The sequence below is a fragment of the Tachypleus tridentatus genome, chromosome 2 (assembly GCF_004210375.1).
Source record: "Tachypleus tridentatus isolate NWPU-2018 chromosome 2, ASM421037v1, whole genome shotgun sequence".
NCBI lineage: Eukaryota > Metazoa > Arthropoda > Merostomata > Xiphosura > Limulidae > Tachypleus > Tachypleus tridentatus.
In genome coordinates this window covers 87478377-87497012 of record NC_134826.1, presented here as the reverse complement: position 1 = coordinate 87497012, position 18636 = coordinate 87478377, and the positions used below count along the sequence as shown (strand labels likewise).

At 35.2% G+C, this 18636-nt stretch overlaps 1 protein-coding gene across 1 annotated transcript; it reads left to right on the top strand.

Moving 5' to 3' along the window:
- Nucleotides 1-289: 289 nt before the first annotated feature.
- On the top strand, nt 290-6968 carry LOC143244428 (glutamate receptor ionotropic, NMDA 2B-like). The gene is made up of 3 exons (XM_076489057.1): nt 290-2058; nt 3584-3753; nt 5314-6968. Exons 1-3 carry the CDS (start codon nt 1807-1809, stop codon nt 5444-5446), a joined length of 555 nt encoding a protein of 184 aa, XP_076345172.1. The 5' UTR covers nt 290-1806; the 3' UTR covers nt 5447-6968.
- The last annotated feature ends 11668 nt before the right edge of the window (nt 6969-18636 follow it).

Below are 18636 nucleotides of genomic sequence, written 5' to 3'. Positions count from 1 at the left end.
CTTTTTTTTTCCAATGTCGTTTTTATTTTTTTCAAAATACTTCATTAACCGCATTATACAGAAACCGTGGAGACTATTATACTAGGCCTAACTTCCTATATTTAGGCTTTATCAATACCCAGGAATTTATATGTAGGACTCTGTGCCTAATTTTAACAATCGGGAGGAGTACTTTCTCGCATAGTCTACCTTAAGAAATTAGGCCTAGCTGTCTCAATATATGTACATAACGTATGTTACTTTGTTTGTGTGCTTCAACCATTAGTTTTTTACTGTTGTTACTATGATTACTTTGGTTGTACCGGAAAACGATGAAGGAATATAGTTTCGTGATACACCTTTTTGTTTCCTAAAGCATTATATGATAATCACATATATTTACTTCCCCTTTTCTCATCTTTTCAATCAAACAATATTCCAAACTGAGTAGAAATTTATGTTTCAATATTTATTAATAACATTTGACATTCATAAGAGCGGTTTGGTTTCTTTAAAATTTCGTGCAAAGCTACACGAGGGCTACCTGTGCTAACCGTTCTCAACTTAGCAGTGAAAGACAGCTAGTCATCAGTATCCACCAACAATAATTGGATTGAGCGTGACATTATAACACCCCCATGGCTGAAAATACAAGCACCTTTGGAGAGAGGGGACTCGAACCCGCGACTCTCAGACTACTAGTCAAAGACCCTAACTACCTAGCCATACCGAACCTCCTAATAAAGACTTTCAGGGACGTTCTGTTGTTTTCTGTTACTAGAATAGAGTAGCAGCAACCTATCCAGTTCAACCAAATTTTGTTGTTTATTTTAGTTTCTAATTAAGCTCAAAGCTACACAACCTGGTTGTGCCCACCAGGGTATCGAAACACGGTTTCTAGCATTATTAGCCCGCAGACCTACGGCTGCGTCTTGGGAGTACGTTTAGGTTTGTGAGCTGTCTTTAGTTGCCAAAACTAAATAAAAACGTAAGCAGTTCCTCAATAGCACAACACTATGTCTGCAGACCTATAAAAACCGGGTTTCAATACCCGTAGTGGTGCTTAATAACAAAGAGCAACAACAAAACCAAATAACAAGTCGTTCGTTCGTTTATTCATATCTTATATAGAGTACTCATACATTGTAAATGTTCTTAAAAACTGCCTGCCATATAAAAAAGAAAGTAAAACCATACTCGCTTTTTTTGTAACTGATGTAGTTACATTTATCTATTTATGCAGGGGGAACTGAAACAGCTCTAAGTAAGTCATCCTGTGAATGGTGTAATGACATATATTCCAGAGAAAGGCATTATCTACATTTAAGTTAATCGGTTGTTATCTTTTTAAACAAAGCTACATTGGGCTATCTGCTATGCCCACCGCGGAATATCGAACCCCGAATTTTATCGTTATAAAATTTTATCGGAGGTTAGTCAGTTAGTTATTTTGAATTTCGCACAAAGCTACTCGAGGGCTATCTACGCTAGCCGTCCCTAATTTAGTAATGTAAGACTAGAGGGAAGGCAGCTAGTCATCACCACCAACCGCCAACTCTTGAGCTACTCTTTTACCAACGAATATTGGGATTGACCATAACATTATAACGCCCCCACGGCGAAAGGGCGAGTATGTTTGGTGCGACCGGGATTCGAACCCGCGACCCTCAGATTACACAGTCAAACGCCTTAACACACTTGGCCATGCCGGGCCCTCACAGGAGCACCTTACATGTAAGATATTCTGTGATTAGCGTAGTTACGTTTGTCCAAACAAGAGACCTTGATTGCCTACATATGTAAAAACTTTCTCTGATTGGTGCAGTTATGTCTGTCCATGCAGGAGACCTGGACCGCCTCCAGAGATTCTGGCTACAAGGTGTTTGTAAGCCCAGCAAGAACAAACGCAATACCAGCAACCCATTAGATATCAACCAGTTTATGAGTGCTTTCTTATTGCTTGGGTGTGGCGCCGTCTTCACGTTAGTCCTGTTAGGCTTAGAGCACATCTACTTCAAGTATGTACGGCAGCATTTAGCTAAGAAGGACACTGGTGGCTGTTTGGCTCTGGTCAGTTTGGTAAGTACCCAACATTAACTTCGATTTTTATCATCTCATTACCATGGCAATCATTCAGTTCAATTACGTAGTTTTTATTGTCATCCATTTCAGTAACACCTTACAACCAACCATTTTTAATTTTATAATGAATTTGTAGGTCTATAAAAACGTCTTTTGTTTTTTTCTATACACAGAACGCGCAAAGTCGATGAAAAAAAACTTTAAAAGAAGACATGATACAAGTGAAGGAGGAGGTCCAGGTTAAACTAGTCCTCCGAGATCTAAACAGCGACAGTTATAACAAAATACTGTATATTCTCATCTAGGATCTGTTATTCTGGGGTAATATTGTCCGACAAAGAACTTATTTCCCACTAAATCCTATTTCCGGAAATATATATATATTGTACGATAAATCCTTTTATTTTTAATCGGAGATTCGTATTTCCGAAAAATATATTGGTTGAAAAGGAACTAGCTTCCTAACAAATTCTCAACTATAATTTTTAGCACTTATACATTAAATTTCACTATTAATATAATGCAACAGCCAAAAATCTAAATAATTGTGGAAAAATACCAATACGGGGTTTAGTTTGTAATACTAAAACAATATTGAACATGGAAATCACCATATCACGTGACCAGAATAGTTAGTATAAAGTTGTGACGAAGCAGATTGTGTAAGAACTATATTTTGATATTGTTTGGGGTTTCATAGATAGTGTGACGCAACAAAAAAAGTGATCGTTTGGGGGAATAGTATAGGACATTTCTTTTCATTGTAATATAACCATACACTCAGATCATAAAGATGTGTTTATATCAGGCACTTAAAAACCTCAAAACGAGGATATCCATTGTACTCAATTCCATTGAAAAGCATAGGATTGTGGATCAACTTAAGAAGAATAGACCATCCAAAATGAGGTCTAATACAAGTCACACCATAGCCTTGAAAAGTAAGTGCGGCATCTTGTAACAGTCGAGAATCAATGAACGTAAATGTCAACGGCAAAAGCTGTCCATGTTCCACAAGCAACAGTAAGCGACATTAGTCAAAAACTATGTCTGAATAAGCGAAGCAAGTCACGTGTGATTCCACGTCATACCAAAGAAAGGAAAAGCAATATTAGAAAAAACTATATAAATGGTAACTGGAAAAAGTAGCAGTAGTGATACTTTACATAGTGTTTACATACATTGGTAACTGTAAAAGACTCGTGTCATCTTCTACCAGCAAATAGGTTTATACCGATGAAGTTGCTGTCCCGTTGGACTGTTGCGATGGGTACAAGAAAACCATTGCTTAATAAATCAAACGAATTATTAAAAGCATGCAGGAAGGATTGACGTGCTTTAATCTTGACAGCCTTATTGTGAAGTATTGTACGATGGAACCTACACTGTAACAACGATGAGGCTTCAAATCGTTTTAATATAATGTACTTACACCTCTGTAGTCCCCAAATAATTTATTCCCACTCTTTGGCACGAACAACATATATTGGAACATTGTATATTTTTCTCTTTTTGTGTGCAGAGCATGGGTAAGTCGTTAACGTTTAGAGGGGCAGTGTACGAAGCTCAGGACATGCTGAAACGTCATCGATGTAAGGATCCCATCTGTGACACCCAACTATGGAAAGCTCGACATGAGCTAGATATGGTCCGAATCAAGTTGAAACAACTCCAGAAGGAACTGCATCTCAGGCGAGTTATCCAAAAAACCTTGTACAATAGATTAATTTTCAATTAATACTTTAACAACTTTGGTTAAAGCAGTCTTACGAAAGACATGCATCTTGAGTGGATCGTTTTAAAATTCTATTTGAAGCATTTTTATAACAGACATGATTCAGGAGAAACTTCGTTTCAAACATTCCTTATGATTCTGCTTTTAAACAATTGAAGCAGATAGAGGTGTTTCGTTTTCTGTAGAATTATTTAATAACCAATTCTCTTATTTTGCTGTCTTTTGTTTTTCTTTTAATTTAAAGTTCATTAATTATCTATATTTTCTAAAAATGAAAATAGGGTTTATGAAAGTACGAGGGCTGTTCAAAAAAATGGGCGGACTGTTTGAATTGCGCGGCTCCAGTTGGTTCCAGGGGAATCCGCATGGTGTCGCTAGGTTCGCACAGATCAGCTGATTACGACGCCATTTCCCGATTGCAGATATCTTCATTTGTCTATTAGCTACGCGGTTTTAAGTGAAGTGCGATTTTTTGTTTGGCAGATTTCAGAATGAATGACCTGAAGGAGCAACGACTTGCTGTGAAATTTTGTGTTAAACTTGAAAAATCTGCGACTGAAACTTTTTGCTATGCTTAACACGGCTTACGGTGATGTTGCTATGAAGCGTACGGCATGATTCAAGTGGCATGAACGTTTTAAGGATGGTCGACAGTCCATTGAAGATGATGAGCGTCCTGGACGTCCTTCCACGTCAACTGACGACCCACACGTCGATAAAATCAACACCCTGGTGCAAGCAAATCGACGTCTGACTGTCAGGGAGCTTGCTGAAGAGTGTGGAATATCAGTTGGATCTTGTTACGAGATTTTGACCGAAAAATTGAAGATGCACCGCGTTGCTGCGAAATTTGTGCCTCAGAACTCGTGAGTGTTTGGCCAAACACTCGATCACTGTTCTTCCCCACCCCTCCTACTCACCTGACCTTGCTCCTTGCGATTTTTTCTTGTTCCCCAAACTCAAAAGACCCTTGAAAGGAAGAAGATTTGAGACGATTCCCGAGATTAAGGCAAATGCGACGAAGGAGCTGGAGGACATTACAAAAGAAGTGTACCAGGACTGTTTCAACAAGTGGAAACACCGTTGGGATAAGTGTGTGCGTTGGGGAGGAGAGTGTTTTATGACGTCAGTCCGCGTATTTTCTGAACAGACCTCGTATATGCTGCTAACGAGATTCAAGTCAATAAATGATAAGGAAAGCGTTTTATTTCTTCTACTACAAGTTCTACAACTATTTATTATAAATAGTTTTTTCTTCAAATTTGACATCTGTATCTCACAATTTCCTTAGGCCTACCTCACAACGACATCAGTTAATCAAACAACTGCCCTCAATTACATCAGTTTTATCGTTTAAAATTCTGTCATTTCTAGTTAACAACAACACCAGTTACTGTCGCTAAAGTTCCCCTAGGTAAACGTAGATATAGTTTTGTCTTCAATCGCAGCAGTTTTTCATCTTTTACGATTCATTTCGAGCTATTGGATATAATAAAAACTTTTCTCCAATTTTCCAGGACAAGTCCCGTAAATTCTTTAAAACCACGAGACATCACGAGAAATTCCAGAAGCACCAACGAACTCAAGCAGACGAAACTGTATTACAGACCTTTGCGAAGAGAGATTGCTGAATATGAAACAGTAATTTAGAATTGTATTGGCTTTCGTGGGGTCATAATTTGACACATAAACCCGAACAAAACATTGCGTTTGAATTTATGAGAGATAAAGTTTCTCTAAACTTGCTTTAAAGATTAAAGATATGTAGTAATGAAAGCTACGAGCAGTGGTCACGAGCCATGATGAAAATAAGAGCTTTTCAATGGATTATATGAAATTCCACTTTGTATTTTGAGAAAAACTAGTGTATTCCTATTGCATGTTAAATGCTATTTGTTTTTGTCGTGACTGTACAGGTTTGCTCAAATGTCGTAAAAAATGTTATTTTTGCGAGACGTGTAGTCATTTAAAATATTAATAATCTTTTGATGACGTAGAAATTAAATTAACTATAAAGTTCTACACTTGATTATCAAGGTTAAATTTTATATATAAAGATCTGACGCATGTGGTCCACACTTAGCTTCAATTTGCATTCGAAAATCGTTCAGGTGTTACTTTAGAAATATCGACTTACAAAATACTTTCGTAAAACTGCAGTTATATTTGACGTAGGAGAAGTTAGTGAGGTAAAATAATGTATAACATCCTAAGTATGAGAAATGTTCTCATGTCGAAAGGTTGGAATAGCACATTTCCTTACTAACCTCTCCTCCCCTACCAAATCAATAATAAAGTGATCTATACACTCAGTCGCCTAGCAACAGTATCTTTTTGTTGTATTATTCTCGGAGAAGTAGCAAAGATAGAAAATTGTCAAATAGGTATTGTTAACAGTTAACTGTTTTAATTAATATTTCTTCTCAACCTATATATAGTCAAATAGGTGAAATATATATATATATATGGGGTAGTATTGTGACTTACGGTGATGTGTTGTGACTAACTTGTGTTTGTGTAATCATGATATCTTTCATTATTAAAGTACTATAAAAGTAATTACATGGGTAGTTGTAACCCTTCGTCGTAAAAACTATCCATTTTAAAAACTTGTAAACATGTGAACCGTAAGTATTGGAATAAATTGGTTTAATTGATTAAACCAGTCGTTTCTTCCGTGTTGTTTTACAGTGTGCTTTTAGTACATCTGTTAAAATTTGACGCGTGTAATTCTCTTCGTATTTGTAATAACCGTCACGGCAACCGAAAGTGACGCTTTTTGGTTTTGTTTATTTTAAATAATCTGACCTAAGCTTAATATTTCATGGTATTTTGTATTGTAAACATGAAAGCTAATAAGTTAATCAGTCATTCTCTGTAAAAATGTTTACTAGTTTCTACATCATAAAAAGTCTTATTAATAAATATTTGCGTAAATGTTGCGAATATTGATTGTTTGTTTGTTTGTTTGTTTTTCCGATAAGTGTTTGGAAAGAAAATGTAACATGTTTTTACAAGTAAAATTTCGTAACGTTTGACATCGTTGATTGGTTGGTTTGATGTATTATGGCGCAAAGCAACTAGGCTATCTGCACCATTGACATCGTTGAAAGAGAAGCTAGAGCCCATTCAGTAAGCAAACAAGTAAAATAAAATAAAATAAATCAAATAATCCCAGTGTGATGTAGCGTGTGTTTTTCTCGTGTAGGCTCAATTTTTCCAGGTATTGGACAAATTATGACTATTCATAAAAAAAACAAAAAACAGTAAGAAATTATGCAAAATTATGTGGATTATTTGGACAAATAAATAGACTTATTTTTTATGTGTTTAAATTACTGCAGCGTTTAAAATTCACCATAAACTTAAATTTATTTTTCATAACTCGACAGTAAAAACATTATATTCTAAAATCAAGCTGGTTAAAAGCTATAAGAGCGACACCTACTGATTCATTATTTTTACAATTTGTAGTAAAAATTATCGTTAGTTGTATTTATAATAATTTCATCTTCAACTGGTCACGTGGCTCGGCATGGCCAGGTAGGTTAAGATATTCGGCTCGTAATCTGAGGGTCGCGTGTTCGAATCCCTGTCGCACTAAACATATTCGCCCTTTCAGCCGTGGGGGCGTTATAATGTAGCAGTCAATTCCAATATTCATTGGTAAAATAGTAGCTCAAGAGTTGGCCGTTGGTGGTGATGACTAGCTGCCTTCCCTCTAGTCTTGCACTGATAAATTAGGAACAGCTACCGCAGATAACCCTTGTGTAGCTTTGCGCAAAGTTCAAATCATACAAACAAACAAAAACCAACTTGTCATGACGTCATATATTAAATCGTACCGAAACTGGGCTTTTTCGGAAATCCAACGAACAAACTTTAAATGTTGATAATACGTACTTATACATTACGTCTAACATGGTTTTATTACTCTGTTGTAGAACTTCGCTTTCATCGAAATTATACTAGATCCTAAAGGAAAAACAAGTTTAAATGAAATAAAACCAACATTATGAGCTTTCCAACTACGTTAACCCTAACGAGTTGACTATCAGGCCTAACATAACGGACATTTCCTAAGCCTAGAATTAGGTTTAGTTCCATGATTTCTACCAATGTAGGTTTTAATTTTCCAGACTTTTTTTTTTAAGTAAGAGTAGTATTTTTTGTTGTACATTAAATAATCAAAAGTTCACGAAAGATGCGATATTAAATTGGAACTTTTTCGAAATGTAACTTTTCTGTTTCTTGTTAAATGTAACAGAAACAGCCATCCACCAGATGGATCGCCTTGTTGTCATTCTTCGAATATTGTCAACATACAAAAACGTTAGAGGGTTAGCGTTGTTTTTATTGTTTCATATTTTCCGATTCGTCGTTTTATTATAATTGTTAGAAAGCATTTACTACACTTAGTATATTCCCAACTTTTGTTTGTTTGAATACTAAACGGCATCTTATAAACAGAAGAACGACGGCAGCAAAAACGAACATTTGACGCGTATAAGTAGAATGACAAATATTTAATAATTGTACGTTTCGAAATATGTATATTCTACCTTGATAGTCCCAGATGGTTAAAGCACTCGATTCGTAATCTGAGGGTCACGGGTTCAAATTTCCGTCACACAAACATGTTCGCCCTTTCAGCTGTGGGGGCGTTATAACGTTCGGTCAATCCCATTATTCGGTGATAAAAGAGTAGCCCAAGAGTTGGCGGTAGGTGGTGATGACTAGCTGCCACGGCTAGCGCAGATAGCCCTCGTGTAGCTTTGCGTGAAATTCAAAATAAACAAACAAATTAGTCGTAGGTGTAATTGGTGTATTGTTTTGCCAACTTAAGTGACGTTACGGCCACTACACGAACTTATATTTACAAATTCATATTTCTTTACACAAGATATTTCTTACATTAATGACGCCGATCTATACGTGCTTGCCAGTTTCTACAATGAATCTTCATTCACAAATATTCCAGTCGAGGAAACAATATATATAATATTAGAGAAATTTTTATTCAACATCAATGAACGATACATATCGCCGATATTTTGAAGGATTACTTAGCCTTGCCCTCAAAGATAATTATTTTATTTTCAACGGTCAACTATATCACCAATATAGATGGCGATTCACTGTGGTCATCTTTAGGATTGACTCTCGCTGACATATCCCTCCGTTACTATGAGCGTTCTAGGTTAGGCACCTGTCCCGCCCTGTTGTTTTTGTTTGTTTTTTTAATTTCACGCAAAGCTACACGAGGGCTATATGCACTAGCCGTCTCTAATTTTGCAGTGTAAGACTGGAGGGAAGGTAGCTAGTCATCACCACCCACCGCCAACTCTTGGGCTACTCTTTTAGAAACGAAAAGACAAACATGTCTGGTGTGACGGGGATTGGAACCCTCAGATTACGAGTCGAGTGCCTTACCCACCTGGCCATGCCGGTACGTCCTGTTGTATACAGACAGACTGTATAAAAGATATATTGATGATACATATGTTATTACTCTTTCGAATCTACTCCCATCAAACAATTATTGAATTATTTAAATTTGAAAAACTTTAACATTAATTTTACTTGTGAAACTGAAAGAAGAAAGGAAGTTAAATTGTCTTTTCTTGATATCCAAATCAGTTGATTAAATAAGCATTTCGCAACATCTGTTTGTGAGAAGAAGAAACAAGCTTGCATACTCCACTCGACAGTTTTATTTCGAATTCCTTTAAACGTAACCTCACACAGTTTCTCAATAGAACATATTACCTTTGTTCTGACTACTTTTCTCCTCGTACTGAAATAACCACCTTACAGAACATATTAACGAACAACTGCTACCCCCTGAATTTTATTCAAGCCTTAACACACAAGTTCATTTCTCACAAATTTGAACCTCCAAAGTAACCATGTACTGTTGATTGATACCCATTAAGACTGGTCGTTCCTTTTTTAGGTAAACAAAGTTTTAAGTTTCATAGTGATGACACAAATTTTAAGAATAATCAAAAAGCTTTGTCCACAAATTCAGTTACAAATGACATTCAGTTACAAATCATCTTTCAAAATACAAAATATATTCCTACCTAAAGACCTGTTACCTAACCCTATTCATTCTATCGTGTATAAATATACACGTGGTGGCTGTAATGCCACTTACAATGTCTAAACTATACGCCAATTACACTTGGGATCACATAGAAGTATCCAATACTTAACTTCTAATTAGTTAAAGTTTATCTATTATAAATGAACTTTGAAGTTTAATAACACAGCTTCGCTACAATTACATCCGTTCTGAATAACTTGTTTAATATTGTTACAACTGTTGCATCATCCTACATATTCTTGTTTACTTATTTAATAAAATTTTAAGCTTGATAAATTATTGTATCTAATATTTTCCCTGTTGAATATATCTTACTGAGGATGGAATATATGTATTCCGAAATGCCCAATAATCAAATGTTTGTTACTGTACAGAAACGTGTCAAATGTTCCTTCTTACTACCGTTGTTCTAGTGTTCATAATTCGGCTTCGATTCCCGTAGAATACATTTGTTGCTAAATTTCATCTTGCTTGTAAAAAGTGCTAATGTACTAGTATTCCTGGCATCATAATACATGGTTAGTAATGTTTGCCTCATAACTTTCATATAATGATTATAAGGTTTTCATCAACCACCAGATACGTGACCTGAAAATGTTTTTATTTTGTTCTGATTATTAACAAACCTCTGGTTTTTTATTATTTTTTTTTCATCTTATAAATGAAACGGAATGCGGACAAACTTATGACGAAAAGATCACTATTCAAATATTCATTCCTCAAAGTTAGTACTGAGCAAAGGTCCCCCGCTGGGACAGCGGTAAGTCTTTGGATTTACAAGCACAGCAGATGTGGCTTTGTTATAAGAAACCACACATACTAAACGAAGTATAGCTCCCCATTTTTTTTCTAACGTTAAGTATGTTTGCATTTTGGAGTTTGTTTTGAATTTCGCGCAAAGATACACGAGGGGTATCTGCGCTAGCTATCACTAATTTGGCAGTGTAAGACTAGAGGAAAGGTAACTAGTCATCACCACCCACCGCCAACTCTTGGGCTACTTTTTTACCAACGAATAGTGGGATTGACCTTCACGTTAGAATACCCTCGTGGATGAAAGTACGAACACTACTCGTTGATAAAATAGTAGCCCAAGAGTTGGCGGTGGGTGGTGATTACTAGCTGCCTTTCCTCTAGTCTTACGCTACTAAATCAGTGACGTCTAGCGCAGATAGCTGTCGTGTAGCTTTACGCAATATTCAGAAACAAACATATTCCCCCTCCCAAGAATTGTTATTTTGTTTACACTGTTAATGAACCCCAGGTCATTTGTCCATTGTCCACAGATTTAATTAACACCCTTTTCATGCCATGCCCAATTAAATCGTATATTCTAACTAACTTCATTCATCTGTGTTCACCATACAGTTCCGTTTAGCAATCAAACACACATAACCCTATTTTTACCAACCAAACCCTTTTAAACTGTAGCTTGATTGTGTCAAGAATTCAGTAGCCTATCATTGTTTGGCCTTCAAGTTTCTTATTTATTGATGTACAGAAGCTACTTAGGACTTGGTTCGTTATGTATTACGTAACTTTTTAGTTTGTTCATCAGTTATTTTTATTAATATTTTTCTTATAATATTGAAGCTAGTTATCCTGAAGTCTCTCTAATACAGTTGATAGGTTTGATAATTTTGTAGAAATATTAAGTTTGTTGACCGTGGTACTGTGTATATTTTTGTGAAAATATAGTTTTGTATTTACTATAATTTGTTGATATGTTTTTTGTTTTTTTTTTACATTTATCCATGTTATACAGACGTAGTCTACAACCAGTCTAATGTATGTTTTGTAAACACCCAACTTGTCTTCTGGTGAAGCTACTTGGTTCTTACCAGTGAGGTTTCTATGGTAACACTTTTTAACACATTCTGGTTTTTATTTTATTAATATGTGATATCCAGTTTAATTTTAAGTCAAATGTAATATAATACCTTAGAAATTTACTGGTGCTCCTACCTGTAGGACAGTCCTGTCTGAATATTATTATGGTGTTAATTTGCTTGTTTTGTACGATGTTATGAACAACATAACTTGTGCTTTGTTGTCATTAATTTAAATTCTCCACTTATTACAGTACAGTTCTGTTTTGTTTAGTAATGGTTTTATGCTGTTTGTTGCTGCTGTTCGGTTTGGGGGACTCTTTCAGATTACAACATCATCTGTGAACTGCGAACAAAAAACTTTCTCCATCCTCTTGTGTCCTCGTTCTTAAATAACTTTTCTTTTTTCTAATCACTCATTTCGTTTTCTTCCTTCGTCACAACATTTTAGTCCTTCCTATCGACTCCTTTGTTTATCATATTCTCTGACCATCACATTTCATCCTTTATTTCTGTGTTATGTTCATCTTCAGCTTTCCAACCATTCTTCTATTTCCTATAGTCCCTCCTGTTTTCGACATCTCATACATTCCTACTACTATCCATTCTCTATTGACTATCAAGTATCCTTTCTTACATTTTATTTCACTTTCTGTTTCACCGTAACACTAGTTATCTCCGTATAAGTCATTGGTTTATTAATCTGCTTTAACTTCTGAACATGTTGTGAACTTGCTTGCTTGTTTATAAACAATCTGCAGTGAGAAAATAAGTGAAACAGGGTTAATCGAAGTTTAAAATAAGTTTCGAGTGTAATTATAGTTATGTTTTGTGTACAAGCTATCAAAATCTTGCTGTTTGTTAGCTGTGTTTAGGGACTGAACCTCAAATGTCGTGTATGTTTGAGGTCCAGTCCCTAAACACAGCTATTCATTACATGTATCACCATACTAGTTTCTTATTATTGTAGTTAAAGTTTACAGTTTAGTGTGGCGTTATTTAACTTGAAAAGCTTAAAATGCAGATCCAAAAGGCATCCTATCCAGACCCAACGTACTGTATGAACTCATATATACACACATATATCAAGTCTTATGGTGTATAAAGTCTTAGCAAATGAAAGATAATCAACTAGTGAGCAACGTGTGAGATAAGACACAATAATATAACAAATAACCATTATATTATATTTGTATCATCCTTTAATCATTAAGAATGGCTTTACAACAATAAATGTACAAAAGAAAACACAATAAATCCAGTCGAAATGTTATAAACGTTAATCGTGGTGGAAACTCGTAATGGGAGTACTGAGAACAGTGCGGTCAAGACCTGTGTTATTGTTGAGTATAACGAAATTTATGGCGTTCCCTCTTTGTTTTGAATGTATCTGTTTAAGCATATCGGAAATGAAAATGTTATTTACAAATAAAAACTGCTTTCATTTGTGAAACTTTGCCATGTTGTTATATTTCTCGAACTTCCTTCACAACCCTACACCTACCATAGCCCTGAAACAGTTTTAAAACTGGCTGATATTGTCCGATACTCTGGTGGAATTTTATATATCTGTAGTTTAGCACCTACAGTTTAGCTAATGTGTTGGGTATACAACACATTCTTTTGGAGTAAGTTTTATTGTGTTATCTAAACACACTTCTTGTCCCATTTCATGCGGTTTGTAATCTTATAATATTCACATTTATAGTTATTATGTTAAAGGTAATTAATATAAAATCGTCAGAGTTGTCCAATAGGAATAACTATTAAAACAAATTGATAGAAAAACTTAAAATTCCCCCTAACACCGTCTGCATCTTCGTTCTGAGAGATTTTCGAGAACTTGGGTGTTATTGCGCATGTCTCGCAACCTGTGAGTTCGAATCCTCTTCACCAAATAAAGTTATCTGGTCTTGCAAGAAAACTAAGCAGCGGCGCCACTTAAAACTTTTCTTTTGTGGCCTACCTTAAAATAACGATTTGCTGGACTTAACTGAAATATAGAATGTCTGAAGTTGGCGGGTCAGAAAGTTTACGATTTTGGATTTGCGTTTTTAATTGAAGAAGAAGAAAGATAGGATAATTATAAAATGCTAATCACGTGTAGGTTAGTTATTGGCCAATTCAATTACCGAAACCGCTCCTACAGACATTTTATTATGTGATGAAGTCAACGACCAATAAAAACTCCAAATAAACGATCTCAGAATAAAATCAGCCTCCACAAGAAACACAACCTGCAACTCTCAAAATGTTAAAGCAATTAAAAAAAAAACAACCAATTTTGTGGACTTGTTAACACTGCTGTCTTTCCCTTTATTTTTCTCACCAAATTATTATGGACAGTTAGCCCACGCAGATAGCTCTAGATTACCTTTGTTAAACAGATAAAATATAACAGGAAAAAGAACATGAAAGAAAATGGGAATTATGACGTCATCTTTAATGACGGTATTCTTAGCACGAAAGAAAGAGTTTCGTATGTCTTACATGCGAATATTTTTCTATATTTCACGACATCGCTTACCCAGGCATACAATTTTGTTTTTAATTAACCCCTCAGTTAATGAACTTTCACAATGTTTTAACACATTGCTGAATACCAAACTTTCCATTAAAGAAAGCTATTAAAGCAATTAATTTATTTCAAATATTTCCGATCACACTGTTATGGAGAAGACAGTTAAGCTGGCTTACGTTGCAATTCAAACACCGAACTTTAAGGTTTAACTCTTTAAATGTCCCTAAACAGATTTGATGAACTATTTTTGCATTGAATTCTTTGTGGGTCTAATATTTTGCTGGTTACAAAATCTAAAATAACACTTCCAAAAGACAATCGATTTTTCAGTTAATTCTGTTATTACTGATGGTTTCTTTACGTAAAAGTACTGTCAGTATTACATTTAATCGCATCACTATTGAGAGCCTGACATGTCCAAGTGGTTAAAGCGCTAAACTCGTAATCTGAGGGTCGCGGGTTCAAATCCCCGTCCCACCAAACATGCTTACCCTTTCACACGTACAGGCGTTATAAAATAACGGTAAATCCCACTATTCTGGGACAAGAATCAATGCTGAGACACTCTTTGGGTAAGGCCTGGCTTGGCCAGGTGGTTAAGGCACTCGACTCGTAATATGAGGGTCACAGCTTCAAATCCCCGTCGCACCAAACATGCTCGCCCTTTCAGCCGTGGGGGCATTATAATGTGATGGTAAATCCCACTATTCGTTGTTAAAAGAGTTGTTGGGGGATTGATGACTAGCTGCCTTCCCTCTAGTCTTACGCTGCCAAATTAGGGACAACTAGCGCAGATAGCTTTTGTGTTTCTTTGCGCGAAATTTAAAACAAACGTGTCTCCTGTGTAAAAGTACCATCCATATTACCTTTAATTTAGTTTTTAATAACTGGGTCCCCTTATGTAAAAGTTTCATCGATATTACGATCATGACGTCAGAAAACACGTAGGTTCAAGAAGTATTCACGAGCGCTTTCGAAAGGTGGACTTTTCTTTTTCACGAGCAAACTTCAGTGTTAAACGCTTCCATAAAAAAATGAACCAATGTGGGTTCACACCTTGTCTTGGAATTCTACAGAGGATTCATCAGGATCAGGAGACGTGGTCCTGAGGACAGGCAAAGAACTTGTTCACATTTACATCCAGAGGATGGAGGAACCGATTAACTTTCTCCAACTGGGAATCCTGAATATCTTTAGAACTAAAGAGAGATTGGAAATGAAAACAACATTCTCTTAAAATGGCAAAAAAATAATAATTTGTGACTGTACTATCAGGAAAATAAGCCCAGTCAATGTGAGGAGACCTCGATGATTGTCGTACATTACATCACTGAACCATACTCGAATGATTCAATCTGTGAGTGAACAACATCTGACCTGAACAACGCAGCGTAGGGCTAGTCAATATCTGATTGAATGCATTCAACATGTAAATGTTTGGTGTCATCCACACCGTCTCAACGCCGTAGATTAACCATATTGCCCTGTTTATTTGACAACTGACTTTGGAATTGGCAAGCCTTTAATAAACCTACATGGCAAAAATGGTTTCTACACAAATCCTTTAGATTAGCCCACCATTGCACATCATGGCATCATGGACATTGCTTGTACACTTATAATGAAGAAATTAAAAGAGATTTGACTCATCAAGTAGAGAGTTATTCAGTCTTCAGACCCCAGGGCTTCTAGGTTTAGGGGGGAAATTCTCAAAGAACAGGAGAAAAATCCGGTGTCAGAAACAAACCAGGAAGCAAGCTTGCAGATAGGTAAAATCAGTTCAAATGACAGAAAAAAACCACAGCCACTCTAAGTGATCAAAAAAGATGTCCCATACAAACAACCCCAAGCATCTTGCAGATTGAACGAATCTTATATATCTGATGAGGGCTGATAATCCTTTACCAAAAATAATATCATTCATGATTGAAAGGAAACGATCGAAACTGCTAAAGAAAAGCTCGTTGTTCAGAATGTCTATCAGGTGAATAAATGTTTAACAGTCCTCGTAGTTGATTATTTTGTCGCAAAAATAATAAAAGTGGTGAAATTTAATTTTCGAAAAAGTTGTTTTGTAGTTTATACGAATATCTGAAAGTGCCATCTATGCGAACGAAATGTGATATTAATTATTAAAGCCACTTAAAATAGCGATGGAGATTTATTTTTTATTTTTTTAGTTTAAATGTGTTTCAACTCTAACCATTTCACTGTCAAGCATCCTATTTCTTTATTTCTTAAAGGTTCACTTATTTTCCGTCGTGTAATTGTTTTCCCCTCGTTGTTAAATAAACATGTTTAGGTTCTTTTAATACACCTCATTTTCTGCAGATCGTCGACAAAACAACAACAGTATTTTCATGAGAAGACCACTTGTTTATCTAAAGAACGTTACTGACGAGTATTGACTAGAAATACAAAAAAAAATCGTTTGTCAATGTTGATTTCGAAAGACAAGTTACGAATCTATCTCTGGCCTTGTGTCGAAGTGTCATAGTGAAAAATCTTTTGAATAACAAATGAAATGGAAGAATGCTAAAATAAGAACTAATTAGAATACTCACGCCTCGTTAACATATTAGATCTTTAACACTTAACTTTGTCTCAAAATTATCAGATTCAGTCACGTGAGAAGAAAATTAGTAATATATTGTAGTTTCGTGTCGGGCTCGTAATGGCCAGATGCGTTAAGATGTTCGACTCGTAATCCGAGGGTCGCGGGTTCAAATCCCCGTCGCACCAAACATGCTCGCCCTTTCAGCTGTAGGGGCGTTATAATGTAAATCCCACTATTCGTTGGTAAAAGAGTAGCTCAAGAGTTGGCGGTGGATGGTGGTGACTAGCTACCTTCCCTCTAGTATTACACTGCTAAATTAGGGACGGCTAGCACAGATAGCCCTCGAGTTGCTTTGTGCGAAATTCCAAACAAACAAACAAATTATAAAACCTATATTTTCTCTGTAATACTTGCATCTCTATTAACTTACATTTTATTAATTAAGGCATAGTTTAAGTCTCATATGATGAGGTATAACAACTTCTGTACACATTTTCTTTTAACATTCCTCACGTATTGTTATTTGTGCTTGGGATTTTTAATAGCAGATGTAAGCTTTAGCTTGGAATTACGTCCTTAAGATATAGGGGTAGTAAAAATATCACTTTCTTTTCTTACGATACTTATTGAGTAGTGATACCTTCGAGTTTTCATTTCTCCCTGTATTTCTATTATTATTATTAAGAGTTTCTTAACAATGTTAGTGACAATTTCTATAAAATACATTGTCTTTATAATTCAGATAATCCCACTTTGCTATAGAGGAAGCCCATGTTTCACGATTCTTGGTCTCTGGTACTGAAATTATTTAGATATCGTATAATATAATTCGTAGGTCTGTGTAACAGCTGCTATTTTTACAACAGGAAATCATTTTAAAACATATAAAAATCAAATTATAAAGAAGTGAAATTAAAAAAATATCAAACTAATACTGATTTCAAGATAAAATGTGAAGTAAAGGAAAATATCTGTAGATATATATTAATATGTATATAAATAGGCATTAAAGTATTACTCATTCAGTGATGTGAATAATAATAGGTGAAAGGTTGAATATAACCCACACCAGACTGTTTGGGGTAACTGTTCACTTTACACGTCAATATTAATTTCAAAAGACGTAGTTATAAGCCTCCTCGAGGAATGTTGAAATAGCATCTATCAGAAAACTTATGTCTCATTAACCTAGCAGACCTACTATACATTACACATTTTGAACATGTTTGTTGTTTCAAATTTATGAGGTACAGTCACGTGAGAAGATAATTAATATTTTATTTTTGTACTGTGTTACGTAAATAAAACTTCATGATGGACATTTTATCTCATAATGTATTTGGTGCTTACATATGTTGAGACAATATCAACTGTGATTAAGATTAATTGACAATAACTAAGACACTTAATATGATGTAGTTAAAAAATAAATATACTCGTCTTTCTGTCTCGTTTTTTAATTAAAAATTGAAAAAGAAACAGTCTTCCTATGTTGATGGAAGTGAATTAAAAAATTATAAAAGAAACCCTATACTGAATAATATCATTTTATTTCTACTTTCATTACAACTATTTACTCGTGCTATGGTGAAAAAGTTGTTATTTATCAAAATTATTATTTAAAATTACCGTATCGAGGGTTCTTGCCAGCTTATACAACAAAATATGAGTACAATGTGTGCCACTACGTATACGCGTGAAAACAACAAGAAACACCTACAAAACATCTATAAGAAAATATTGCTTACACTTTGACTTTAATAATGACAGGTGTTGTATAATTGTTTGAAACCATCATAATTCAGTGAGAAATGGTAACTCGAA

Excerpts from the sequence above, each read along its gene's own strand:
- LOC143244428 (XM_076489057.1), top strand. The coding sequence starts at position 1,807 with ATGTCTGTCCATGCAGGAGACCTGGACCGCCTCCAGAGATTCTGGCTA. Across the intron at positions 2,059-3,583 it reads GTTTGGCTCTGGTCAGTTTG|AGCATGGGTAAGTCGTTAAC; the intron begins GTAAGTACCCAA and ends TTTTGTGTGCAG. Across the intron at positions 3,754-5,313 it reads CAGAAGGAACTGCATCTCAG|GACAAGTCCCGTAAATTCTT; the intron begins GCGAGTTATCCA and ends CCAATTTTCCAG.